General features: G+C 44.4%; 2 protein-coding genes across 7 annotated transcripts in view; both read right to left on the minus strand.

Annotated features, from left to right (window-relative positions):
• Positions 1-40: 40 nt before the first annotated feature.
• Positions 41-5,120, minus strand: tmem51a (transmembrane protein 51a). Of its 2 annotated transcripts, none has more exons than XM_067239562.1 (3): positions 4,948-5,120; positions 2,727-3,156; positions 41-2,373 (listed from the first exon to the last, which is right to left on the minus strand). In XM_067239562.1, exons 2-3 carry the CDS (start codon positions 3,101-3,103, stop codon positions 1,995-1,997), a joined length of 756 nt encoding a protein of 251 aa, XP_067095663.1. In that variant the 5' UTR covers positions 3,104-3,156; positions 4,948-5,120; the 3' UTR covers positions 41-1,994. The 2 variants fall into 2 exon arrangements, with proteins under 2 accessions (XP_067095663.1, XP_067095664.1); XM_067239563.1 differs by lacking the exon at positions 4,948-5,120 and adding an exon at positions 3,266-3,307.
• A 2,312-nt stretch (positions 5,121-7,432) lies between these two features.
• The window catches only part of kazna (kazrin, periplakin interacting protein a), a 96,265-nt gene continuing 90,183 nt past the window's right edge, over positions 7,433-13,514 (minus strand). For 4 of the 5 annotated variants that reach the window (XM_067239550.1, XM_067239549.1, XM_067239551.1 and 1 more), the window contains 7 exons: positions 11,608-11,813; positions 11,041-11,159; positions 10,489-10,720; positions 10,265-10,366; positions 9,416-9,582; positions 8,533-8,674; positions 7,433-8,257 (listed from right to left, as the gene is read on the minus strand). In XM_067239550.1, the coding sequence (XP_067095651.1) occupies positions 8,099-8,257; positions 8,533-8,674; positions 9,416-9,582; positions 10,265-10,366; positions 10,489-10,720; positions 11,041-11,159; positions 11,608-11,813 (1,127 nt within the window). In that variant the 3' untranslated portion in view covers positions 7,433-8,098. Of the gene's footprint in view, positions 8,258-8,532; positions 8,675-9,415; positions 9,583-10,264; positions 10,367-10,488; positions 10,721-11,040; positions 11,160-11,607; positions 11,814-11,930; positions 12,159-13,514 lie in introns of those variants that run through there. The other variant, XM_067239553.1, reaches the window with a different exon arrangement.

Consider the following 13,514-nt stretch of genomic DNA (forward strand, 5'->3'; position numbering starts at 1 on the left):
AGGTTTACACATCATGAAAACGTCACAATGAGTGTATTAGAGGAAGTATATCATTGAATGTATTACTTGTTATTAGGATATACATTTTCTTTATCCAGGTACTTTAAATACAAGTTTGTACCATTTGAGTACAAATATTTTGTTTTATTAATCTGACAGGACACTTAAGTGTTAGAAAAACACCACATTGGAAATTAACTTACATAATACATAGGATCTTCTCTGACTCTCTTACTTTAAAATACATTAAAAAAGTATATCTTAAGTCTTACAAAAGTAAATCTTAACCACAAGTGCCACTATGCATAACACAACATAAGTACTCAGAGATCACTGAACCAAATAAAACTGTACACAAACATGGTTGGTTTACAGAAGACGAAACACACATTCCTGTAGTGCATTTCCTTAATTCCATGGCAGTAAATTCAGCCGTTCTTCACAGTGAAAACTGGTCTCTTACAAAATGAGGTACACATACATCTTGTATCATGATAAGTAAAACAGACAACACTGAAAATAACATACAGTAATTTGAGCCTCAAAGTGTAGAAAATAAGCCGTTTTGCTTCTCTTCAAATGTTTAAACCAACGTGATTCTAGGCCGTCATCTAGCATCTAACTCCTCCTTACGTGACTGCATGTGAAAATATCTAACTTGTAAAGTAAGCTTCTGTGCTCTAGTGTTAACAAGTAGTGAATAGGTTCCTTTGAAACATTTCAGTAAGAGTCTAGGAATGCATTGGTGAGAATTCATTTTGAATACTGCACCACGCAGTTGTCCAAAGTTGAAAAGGTAAATTTGACATTTAATCAAAAGGAAAAAAAGGCACTGATGGAAGGGTTAGTATTGCCTGCATGCTACGGAATATCTGCCACTCAACTCTCCTGGCCTCTACAACAAATTCGATACATGAGGCCAGCTCGAAGAAATAATTCATCTATGGAACCAAAATCATACATTTAGAAGGCTTATTTCTTCCTTCCTTTCTTTCTCATCTTAAGGCTGTAGGTTGGTTTTTGGACAGTCCCTAATCCTCCCTCCCTCCTTCACCTTCTTCCATTCCTCCCTCCCTCTTCTGAGTGCATTCTCTGCGTGATCTTCATGAAACAGTGCTGCCAGTCAAGCAGTAGTGAGGGAATGCTGAGTGATGGAGCAATGGCCGCCATTCTCTGGGCCCAGCTGCTGAGTGACAGAGCATTTCTTGTGCTCCCTCTCTCCCTCTATGAAGTCAGCCCAGCCAAGGGCTCCCTCTCTCCCTCTATGGAGTTAGACCAGCCAGCGAGATGAGCTGCTATTGCTAAGGCCCGTGGAAAATCTGCCCAGCTCACCATGACTACAGCACCAAGCCTTCCAAATATTCACAAGCCGCCTCTCTCTTCCTTAGTCGCGCTCAACTTTCTTCAACTAAAGGCCACAAATGCTGAATAAGACAGACTGATTCAGACACCAACGAATGCAGACTGATTTTATAAAAGGCACCAATTTCAAAAAGGATAACTGCATATTCTGGTTGATTTGACTTGATTCCCTACTGGGAATATTAGTTTTGTAGCGTCTCCATAGGCCCCAACAGACACGAACACACATGGACAGGGTAGGTATTGTAATCTAGAAAGGCAGCTGTGGCATTTTGGTTCAGGCATACACAGCAGTCTCCAAAATCTGTGAGATTCGTAAGTCTATGCAATTCCAGTCTATGCAATTCCAGTCCATCAACATAAATGATGACAGCGAAATCCAGTCAAATCCCGACACCAAAAAACCAATGCACTGAACAAGTGTTCATTTGTTTCCAATATTGTACAAACATGGTTTTAAAAAAGAGCCTTCAGACGAACTGCTTGCGCCAAGTGTCAAAGCAGAAGTTTGGAAGCCCACACTTAGAATAGGCATACATGGCGTAGAGACACATAGACCCTCAATGAAGACATCCACAGAGGATTCCAGCAGTAGCATTTCCGAACGCCAGCCAAAGGAGGGCGCTCGTCTCTCAGAGCGGTGGAATTTTATCCTCATACTGAGGCGGGGGCGTGAGCGGCTCGATACTGCCCCCTTCTAGTGAAACATCCGTCACCTTCATATGCATCTTTTCCGATTTAATCCGGCGAATCTTGAGGGGGAGGAGCCTGCGGCTGTTCTTTCCAGGTTTCCGATTGGCCGGGACGGCTGCTGGACCGGAGGCGGCGGCGGGCGGGGGTCCCTCGGTCCCCTCCGTCTCAAACTGGACGGCGTCCACCTGGTCCAAGTCGTCGTAGGCGGGCAGCTGGGAGGTGCTGTGACGGAGGTTGCTCTGGCGGACAGGGTACTGGCCGCTGCCCACCGCCTCCTCATAACTGGGGACGTTGTACCTCTGGGCTCTCTCCTCAGCACTGTAAACATGTATCCACACACGTTATCCACACACACACACACAAACACACAGACAGACAGGAATAACTAGTTAAACATTGCTGAACAGTAGAAAGTGGAAAAAAGCAGAGTCACTAAGAATATACAAATACTGCATGCTAGAGCAAATATTTGAATGTCCGTTCGTTTGCGCTAAACATTTTGTCACATTATGTGGGGGAGTAATGGACTCGCGAATACAATGACGGTTTATCAAGCCTAATCAGAGTCATCAAAGAAAGAAAGGCCGCAACGGATTCATCTCTACGACAGCACAACAACCCGAGTCTTAAATCTACAGACGAAACCGCAGCGGGGCGTCTCAGCCACTCACGTCTCTCCGTCCTCGCCAGCGGCCTCTCCTCCGGCCCCGGCCCCATCCTGCGCCGTCTGCAGCGCCTGCAGCTCCCTCTTCCTGTTCCTCATCCCCAGGCACAGAGACAGCAGCAACATGGCCACCCCGGACCCCACCAGCACGAACGCCACCGTTGACGCTTTGCTGCGGTTTTCCGGCTTGGCGCCGCTGCTGCCGTTCAAGGCCGGGTCGGGAGGCACCACGCTCCACACGATCATCACCACGCCCAGGGCCAGAAGCCCCACCCCCAGGGCACACAGTGCATACTGGGAGCCGGAGTTCCCGTTGCTGTTGTTGTGGCTGGTGCTCACGGGCCTGCTGGCAGCGGTGGGGGGTGGGTTGTCGGTGGAGCGCATTCTGACTTCTCTCCAAGTCAGGCCGGTCTAGCGTTCGAGCTGCGTTGCTCCGTCTAGCGGGAAGGAGAGAGGAAGGATCGGCTCACGGATCATGAAACGATGATCACGACAGGGTCAAAACTCACACAGAGTAAAAGACAGGGGAGCTATTTCTTTACCTACCTTAATGTTTGAGCGTACTTGCTTCTCAGTTTGCTTGGTTTGAGATTAAGTGCTCATGTGGGTCTAAACAAGTCCAAATGAGAAAGAGAAGCTTGAGCTTTCCTCACAAAGTAACCTCCCAGCTTTCAGACTTCATGAAGATGTGTTTTGGTAATCCTATTCTCTCAGAATGCACCTGCATCTACTTATAGGAATTTCCCGGGGTGGAAACGTGCCGTTTCATAATGTCTTGTGCTTTTTAATGATGTCACTTTACCATGAATACAGAGCAGCACTCCCTCTACAGGACCTTGTTGTGCAACATCAACATGTTGCATGAATGAACGGAAGGACAGATTCGATAAGGACCTCTCATCATAAAGTAAATACAATTACCTGGAAGTCTGACCGAAAGTCACATTTCACACAGACAATAAATAGACACATACATTAACAAAGGGGAACCTACTGAATATTTACAGCAGTACAACCTTTGCTCACACGATTGTAAAGTTAGACATTTTTAAATGCAATGAGGTACTAGTTGAGTGAAGTTATTTTCTATGAATCTGAACCTGGTGGAACATGCTGTTTGTAATGATGGTTAAAAACCACTCTATGCATTTGATGGTACACTGGAGCTGGGCAAAGGGCGTTCTGTCAGTACACACCATCTTTGGGAGACAAGGTGGTAAGTACATGTGTGTCTTTTCTCTGGCCTACACTATAAATAATTCACTTTTTTTGTGAGAACCCTGTTACTCTACCAGTCATATAACTTTGACTGCAGCTTGCCAAGACCAGTATGTCAGTAAAGTACATGCTTTGGTGAGCAGGCTTTGACTTGCTGAGGCAGTGAGACTTCGAGACAACATATTATGGGTATCCAGTCTCCTCTGATTCAAGACTACCATAACACTCAAGAATGCATGGTATGACCCAAACTCCACCCAACATAACCAAGGACTGGATCGTCAATTTGCAAAGCAACAGGTTAAGGTCTCTGTTCATATGGAAAAGTTGTGTGTTGTGTCACAACTGTTCACCCGAAGTTGCAGAACCATACTGTTACAGTAGAACGCCAGTAATGCAATTTGGTGCCCTACCCTTTGAAACCCCCAGTTGTAGCAATATGAGAAGAAAGATCATATACTGAAGTAATATTAAAGTTAGTAGTCATTTAACTTCATCTTAGCATTTCCTTCAGATGATGAGGCATAAGGAATCTAAGATTAAGAATGTAGCCTTTTCGAATGTAGACATTTCAAGTTCTTCTGCGGGTCTTGGGGATCGCTTGTTTGGGGAAGTTAAATTCCGTTTAAACTTGTTATAGGCTATTACTTCACTGATGTAGGCCCTTACTTGCCCGTGGTTGAGGAAACCTGTTTGAATAGTGTTTCAATCGGAATAAACCCGCTTTAAATAACTTGAAGCTTCTTTGAACTACGGTACACCAAATTGGGTCCGAATGAAACGCTGTTACCGACTAGTAGGATAATATGACCGAGAATTTCGTAACGATAGTGTGTATTCTAATCGTACAGCTGCATCCTAAAAATAGTCGGTTTTATTGTGAAAACAAAGACATTCCTTGTTCATGTTCTCATTTAGATTACCATTACCATTTACATAAGGCGGTAACAGTATATCTATAGCCTACATACGTTGATGGACTATGAATGAATAAAACCAACCCGCCTTACCTTTACATTGTTGACTCACTCAAACGATTGCGTTACTGCATTCCAAACTGTGATTCCCTTGAAAGTTGGACAATACCCGGTCGGCAAATTAAAGTATAATAATATGTGCTGTCCCTGAGTACAAATCACGTATCTACAATATAAACATAAAGCATGTTAAAGTTCTCAAGCAGGAACTTTCCCCGACGGATGGGCTACAGAAAAATGCAACATCGATACACACTCCCAGTTAAGGTTTAACCCTTCCATTCTCGGGCTTGAGGAGTCGTGCATTGCACGTGGGCTGAATATAGTGTAATGTTACTTTAAAATTGGTAACACATTTGAAAAGTAACATAAGGGCTAATTGTTGACATATTGTAACGACAAATGTAATAAGTTTGTTCTGAAACGGCATGATGTTTCACATAGGCTGTCTAGCCTGTCTAACGGTAGTCAAATAGTTTTCTTCATCTCTTCACACATTAACAGGCAAAACCCCATGTTTATAATAATTCAGACTCTACATGTAGGGGGGCCACAAGAGGGTCCAAGCTTGTTGTCACAGGGGCACTGCCCCCCCTCCCCTAGAACAGCCCCTATGCCTACTGTAGTCAGCATTCTATGGTAACTGTTTCAACACTGGACGTTCATCGAGACAGTGTTGATGTCAAAAGCTTATCTTTTTTGGATTGCAGACAAATGGGCAAATCACTAATCAACCAAGCACACATGGAAATGATCAAATATACTTGACCCATTGTCGTGTAAAGTGCTAGTAGTGGTTTATATAATTGATGTAAAATGAAAGGTCCCTTTACCCGACACGAGTTATCACCACACTAACACTAATAATCACAGACTCAATGTAGAACAATTGTCTTGAATTTAACAACTTGGAACAGCCAAGGCGAAACAGAAAGAACCGCCCACAAAAAAAACAGACCAAACCAGGTCACGCTTCTGGACAGTGTACTGACTGCAGCACAGGTATTGTCTTGGTGTAATTAATACACATTACACAGGGGACCATAATTACATTTGTGTGTATGTTTGTGAATGTGTGTGCATGTGCGTTGTTGTTACAGCCCTGTATAGCAACTAAAAGCTTATTAGTTTAAACACTTCCTCATGTAACAATGGTCAGTGATGGTAGACATTGTTCTTGCAAAGTTCCCATTCCATAAAATTTAATAGCAACAGCATACCAACAGATGAGATCACCATCTCATAATTACAAAAACTTCAGTCTTTACAATGCATTGTATCTTACATTGTTTAACATAGTATCTAGACGACTGTCATGTGACATCCTAATGGTGAACAGTGTGTTTCCCCTGCTCATACATCTGTCTAGTTCTGCTTTTGGCGCTTAGTTTCACATCCACAGCTAAATTAATCAAGATCATGGGTTTACAGACTCATAGGCTTGAATCCAACGCCTCAAATCGAATGACTCCCAGCAACCCAATGTTCAACTGCATAGACCGAACTTACAGCTTACAGTACACAGGTAATGATGTTCCTTGGTAGTGTCTGTGATGCAGTGGTGGTGCAGCGCATGCTTTCATGCAATGTTGTGAAAACGTTATCTCAATTGGTTTCAAATACTAATTTAAGGATTACTTGAATCACCAAAACAAAACGTAATCTTTGCATGTGTATTGCGTTGTTGATATGGCCTGACTCAATATCCGTTAAGCCTGATTTAGAAAAGAACAAAGCTCAATATCCCATAATAATTAACCCACTCTACTAGGCAGTACAGTAGGTGACTGCACACCACTCATAGACAACGTGTCTCACACTATCTCTGTCTCAAAGTATGTCTGTCTCACACTGTCTAAAAGCATGTGTCTTGTCTGTGTCTGTCTTACCAGCACTTGTTGTCTCAGAACACCCGACCAGAGGTCACACCGCATCTTGTTTACTGTTTTGTTGTTCCCTAGTAACCAAGGTGATGCCGTCAGCCCAAACGTGAGAAGGGAGTGACATCATGTTAAAGTAAGCTGCAGGTATAAACATCGCTGGAGGCTAAGGTATCCAACACCGCGATTACAACACAGAGAGGCTACTGGGTTCGTACATGTGTGTATGTGTGTGTGTGTACATGTGTGTGTGTACATGTGTGTGTGTGTGTACATGTGTGTGTGTGTACATGTATGTGTGTGTACATGTGTGTGTGTGTACATGTGTGTGTGTACATGTGTGTGTGTGTGTGTACATGTGTGTGTGTGTACATGTGTTTGTGTACATGTGTTTGTGTGTACATGTGTGTGGACATGTGTGTGTGTGTGTGTACATGTGTGTGTGTACATGTGTGTGTGTACATGTGTGTGTGTCAGTTGACCTCTTTGTCCGTCATCTCTCAGCAGTCAGTGACGTACACTCTCTCTCTCTCGGTGGGACTTTCTCTTCATGAGTAAAACAACTCCACTGTTGCGTTTGTCTTCCTACCTCTTTCCTTAGATTTCTTTGTAAAAAGATTTTGATTATAAGTGCTACACAGAATTTTATTGTTAGTTTTGAGTCATATTTTGCCAGCTTTATTGTATCAAATGTTGAATGAGAGGGTTAATTCACTTTAGACACAGCAGTGTAAATATACAAACTGAAAAAATACTATCTAACATGTAGCAGGCAATAATAAAAATTCTGTTCAAGTTTTTCATTTTTTTCTGACAATTTCTGTCTCAGTCAAGTTCACAAGGCATTGTTTGTTTGCTGCTGTAGAACTAGATGAAAATGCCAAGACATTTGTTAAAAAAGTATATTTTTCTTTTTCAATTATTTGTGCTTTTGTTAGTTTAAGCTGATTTGCCAAAGTACCCTGAAGAAACAAAAAATAAATTCCTTTCTCTCTTTACGATAAGAAACAGACTTGTCTGAACTACAAAAACAAAGCTGAATGAATTTCCTGTTGAAAAAAGCTTTGCACATAAAAAAATAAAACATTTAGTTAGGGCAGATAACACGCATACCAGTAAGACACGTCAAAAGCTGTTCTTAGATTGGAAAAGCAAAAAGTTTCTTCCAAAAAAAAAAAAAGTGCTTTCTGACCAGTAAAGGCTGAACTCTAGAACAATAACTTCTCTGAAGTCTGACTGACACCCTCAGGGTTTATGCAGAGCAGGGACTGGAACCCACAACTTCTTGGCGCGGTTTGATGACATCACACGTTGGTGACCTCAATCCCCGAGTAGCCATGGATTGGGCTGCCCTCTGACCTGGGAGGAGCTTCTTCGCGACCTTCTCTGGGCAGTGACCCATAGCTGCTATGACAACTCAAGTCCCGCCCACCACGAGCCTTGGGGCTGAAACCAACTGGAGGCTGGTTGGAGGGTGAAAAAAGGAGGAGGGGTGGGGGGGAGAGAGGAAAGAGTGGGTGACTTTTAGTGATACGATACAACTTCATCAACCATTTCCAGAGATTAATCTTTAGCTTCACAGATTCCTTGCAGTGATCTCATTCCATTCTTGTCTCGCTAAAAATTAACAGACATTCTTGCAATGCCAATGATGAGGAGCGGTGAGGACTGACAAGGGGGGCGGTGATGAGGAGCGGAATGGTGAGGGAAGGTGAAGGGGGGTGGGGTACCGACCCACCTTGACCGCTCGCCGGCGGAGGGAGCCCTCATCGTCCGTGTGCCGGCTGGCGGAGCTGGAGGGACGACCCAGGGAGTTCTGACGTAGCAGGGTGGGCGGGGTACCCATGCCCAGCCTCTCGTAGTCCTGCTGGGCACCAGACCTGGAAGGGGGACAGCAGGGGTGTGTGTGAGTGACTGTGTGTGTGCATGTGGTGTGTATCTGTGTGCCTGTGTGTCAGTTTGCAAGTATTTGTTTGTGGTGTGTACGTGTATCTGTGTTTGCTTTCGTGTGTATGTGTGTTTTGGTTCGTGTGTTTGTTTGAGTTTGTGTTGTGTGTAGTGGGCTGTAACTGTAGATACTACAAAAAAACTACTTGGTCATGGCAACTACACTCTCTTAGCTCGTGTTGTCCCGCTGCATGACTGTGTCACCGACATTACCATCACGGTCATGTGCTTTGGCCAGAATGACATCATCATCATCATCATCACATGATCCATCTGGTAAGCTCCCACAGATGAGAAACATCTCTATCTGTACTCTATATCCCTCTCTCTCTCTATAGGTCCTGTCCTCTATAGGACCTCCCTCTCTCTATAGGTCCTGTCCTCTATAGGACCTCCCTCTCTCTATAGGTCCTGTCCTCTATAGGACCTCCCTCTCTCTACAGGACCTCCCTCTCTCTATAGGTCCTGTCCTCTATAGGACCTCCCTCTCTCTATAGGACCTCCCTCTCTCTCTCTATAGGTCCTGTCCTCTATAGGACCTCCCTCTCTCTATAGGACCTCTCTCTCTCTCTCTCTCTCTCTCTCTCTATAGGTCCTGTCCTCTAGGACACCTGCATGACCTCGCTCCATTTATCGTTTCTCTTCCTCTCTGGTTTTCCTCCAGTGTTCCTCACCTGGCAGAGTTGACAAGGCTCTTCATCTCCTCCACCAGGTGTCGGCGGACCATGTGCTTGCTGTTGGGAATCCCCAGGGCCGTTGCCATGGAATCCGTGTTGAAGGAGGGGTCGAGCACCATGATGGCCCCGTGAACTCCGCTGTTCTGGAGACCGTCCGCAAACTCCTGTACGGGGAGAGAGGAGGGACACGGGGCTGTTGTTCTTCCAAAAGTCAAAGCAAAAATTCCGACCGAGGACAGTTTTCAACCAAACTCAACGCCTGGCGTTGTGATACTGTATTACTCCGGTCCCACAGGGGAGTATTGGTGGATTCATAACGTGTTTCGTAATGCTGAACTGCACCTTTTGACTTGTGATGCTGAAGGCTATTACTATCTCTTCAGACATGTTGAGGATACTAACAAGGTATCAAGACGAACAAGCCTTCTTACTGACCATGTGGAATATTCTTATGCCTCACCATGGAAACTGCTGGACAGAATAGAGTGCCCAGTGTAAGTATTGACGCTGACTATTAATGTCAAAGCATTTCAATTCAACACTAAGTCCATTCAGAGAACACAGACTTGTAGCTTAACAAATCATCTAGCCTTTTCCCTCAAGCCAATCCCTTGCATTCTGCATGTTATGTAATACATGACATTCACTGAACTCATTCAGTAGACGTTTTTATCCGGAGTGGCTACAGAAGTGGATATAGCACGCGCAGCAGATAGAACTGCACGTCTGCTCCTTGACTAACAGTAGTACAGTCGTTAACGGCAACGAACAGTCTGTGTTTCAGGACACGGTGCAACAACAACACCACATATTAAACCGAACAATACACAGTACAATTTTCCCCACCTTCAGGTCAATTTCTCTGACCCATCTCATGACTCGATGACACGTCCACACCAGAGGGTCCAGATTCTGATGTTCACACTGCCCCCGCCGAGCTTGGAGTGCCTGCAGATGTCGCCGGTGAAAATAAATTAGATTAAAAAATTTTTTTTTGAGTGTGAATATAAATTGCGTTTTTCGAGCAAACTCCTAACTAGCTAGCCTACCTCTGTCCATAGCTAGCCTACCTCCTTGTCGAAGTTAAGCATGTGCAGCAGCTCTATGCCCAGCAGCAGACTGGCTTGGTGGAACTTCTTGGTGACGTTGAGGAAACGCTCCAGGTCTCGTCTCGTCAGGGAGTTTAGCATGCGCCCGTCCACCAGGTGTGTGTGGAAGGCTTGGGAGTACTGCGGCAGGCCTACGTCACTCAGCCAGGCTTTGGCCACCCAGTGATGGTCCATGTGGGCAGCCTTGGACAGCCTGCAGGGTGAAAGTAGGGGGAGAGGTCAGGTCCAGACAGGAGCATCTGTGTAGTGTAGATACACGACTACCAACTATAATTGTACAGGATTTATCACAGATGTAGGCAGCAGCCTGTGATTGAAAGATTTAAAATATTACTCTACAAATATGTCTTTCAGTCTACCGTTTGGACAAGGCCTTAAATTTCCCAAAATAACAGCCCAGGTAAGCAATACTTGCTACCAGGTGACACTGTCACAACATCATGTCTGTCAAACCCCCGGTACGGTAGACTACAGACATGTAGCCTACTCTACACACAGGAGGCTCGTACTGACCCTCTGCCGTTCTCTGCATCCCTGTAGTCCTCGATGGCCAGGCGCAGCTTCCTGCGGTGCATGGGGCTGCTAACACCAAGACCCAGCTCCAGGTCATCATCTGTCAGACCCAGCAGCACCTGGACACACAGGTCACACAACACATCGCAACACTGCCGTAACTACCCCGTTGCAACACTGCCATAGCTACGCCGTATCGAATCACTGCCATATATAGACATCGTCGAGCTATTAAGACTATATCTAGGGGAAGTGTATGGGTGAGATTAGGATATTATGCAACTATTTGGACACAGAGTTTGACAGTCTCAGCAACATCTGCCGAGGGAGAAACCATGCATGCACTCTTTCGCTAGCTCTGATGCTATGCTAAAGCAATACGAATATTACACAAAAAACTTTAGATTTCTCTGTCCTCAAATCACTCCCATCTACATGAGTGATGAAATCATATTATGGGAGAGAATAACAGATAATGTTGCTAATAGGTCATCTAGATAAACCCTATGTCTTGAAGTGTTAGGTGGACATAAGGGTAAAATAAGTAAGTGTTTCTTCGTGTCATACCTTGCCACTCTTAACATTCTCAGAGCAGGCCCGGATGTACATTGGCATTGCCATAACAACTTCCAGCCAGGCTTGGACCGTTCCAGCCCTCCAGATCGACATGGTCGTGGTCCTGGCTAGCTCCACCTGCTGGAGGCGGTCCAGTGGATCCTCACCGTCTGATAGGCTGAGACTGAGGCGGGTGGGGCTTGAGAGGCTGTCTGAGTCTGGATAGGTGGGCGAGGGGCAGGGGGAGGAGACATGAGTAGGGGACGTTTGGGAGTAAGGATGGCAGTGGGTGCATTGAATAATCCATCCCCAGAACGAGAAAGAAACTCGCAAACCTGTTAATCAACTGGGTGTTACACGCGTTATTTTCAGGCCATAGACGTATTCACTCCAGTTGTCTGATTTTCGCCTAATGACTTGCTAACTGGGCAGAGCTCCTATACAAAAAGTTGAGTTGAGCCTCAAAGTAATTTACAAACGAACTGTCACCATGGCGGTGTCATATAAACAAGCCTTTCCAAACAAGCCTTTCCAAACTCACTAAGTAGGCTACTCAGCAAGTTTATTTAACTTACTGCTAGTGTCCACAACCTGATCCTAATGGGTGTGTACCTTTAGAAGACCCTTTAAGCCAAAGCGATGTACAGCGGGCATTCAATCCTGAGATTGAAGATAAAAACATATGCAGTCAAAAACTCTTACCATTGAGCTATAATCACCCCACTGCCTATACAAGTTTATACTGTATGATCTAGGAATATTAGATTCTCAGAACTACAGTTTGAAACCCGAAGCTGCACCAGTCATTTTCGTACAACAGTTTTCCCCGTTATGGGCAATTGTGATTGTGTTTGTTTTATTTGAGAAATTCTACACACACCATGACAATGTGTATGTCACACGGTGGCGATAGTATATTCTCCACCAGGTGGCGATCTTATACTTATTGAAAATTCCGTACTTAACCGTAATTCTTTTTCACAATGTTACACTTACTGTTAAGCTTTAGGAGTTTTAAAAAGCTTGGTTATGGGATTGTACAGGTATGAATAAGACACTGTGTTGATAATCCTTTACTACTTCCGATTTCATTGCCTTTTGTTCATTCTCTTTACAGTGTCGAGCTGTAATTTTTAGACATCTCTAAAATATCTAGACCTAAAAGACAAATAAAGTCATTTTTATTATGAGAGGAAGGACATTCAATTAAAAATGTATATTTTGGGCCTTCACTCCATGGTGCATTTTTGTTGCACCTCTCACGGTGCATGAAAGAAAAAGCCTTGCAGCTTCCATCTGCACAAACGTATGTGTTTGGGTTCTCGGAGTGTGTTTTAGGGTGATGGAACAGGTTCAGCATGGTTTCCATAGGTCTTCGCTGTCTTTCTTGTTCTGTGTTCTTTACTCTGACCTCCATTAGAATGTTACTGACCCGGAGGGCACTAAAACTAATTGCGATTCATGTAGTTATGCTAAAAGAGGAAAATTATACTTGGTGCTTTGTTCATGTAAAATCATTTGAAAAAGTTGAATTGCATTGACCAACTCTCATGGGTCAGCCATAACAAAGAGAGTGAATCAAATAGAATATGGTAATTTTCCATAGGCAGTCAATTTACACAGAGTAGAATGTGTCAACCCTTTTTCTGAGAAGACGGCGATTCCTACAGGACCAAACTATGGCCCAGATGGCTGCTTCAGTGAAACGAACATGGACATCAGCCAAAGAGGACAACCACACATTCAAACCACCAGCCTTGACCGTCCAGCGGCCATTTGAAGAGCAACCCGTTGCCTTGGAGACTGGCCAGAGATTGTGTGAGGAGGAGAATGTTTGTGTTCTGTGTGTCGGTTGAGAGCACACAGTTCTGTATTTCAGAACTTTGGCTCTGGACTGGCTGCTGACATCACTGAAAGAA

This window comes from Osmerus mordax, chromosome 7 (genome assembly GCF_038355195.1).
Source record: "Osmerus mordax isolate fOsmMor3 chromosome 7, fOsmMor3.pri, whole genome shotgun sequence".
Taxonomy (NCBI): domain Eukaryota; kingdom Metazoa; phylum Chordata; class Actinopteri; order Osmeriformes; family Osmeridae; genus Osmerus; species Osmerus mordax.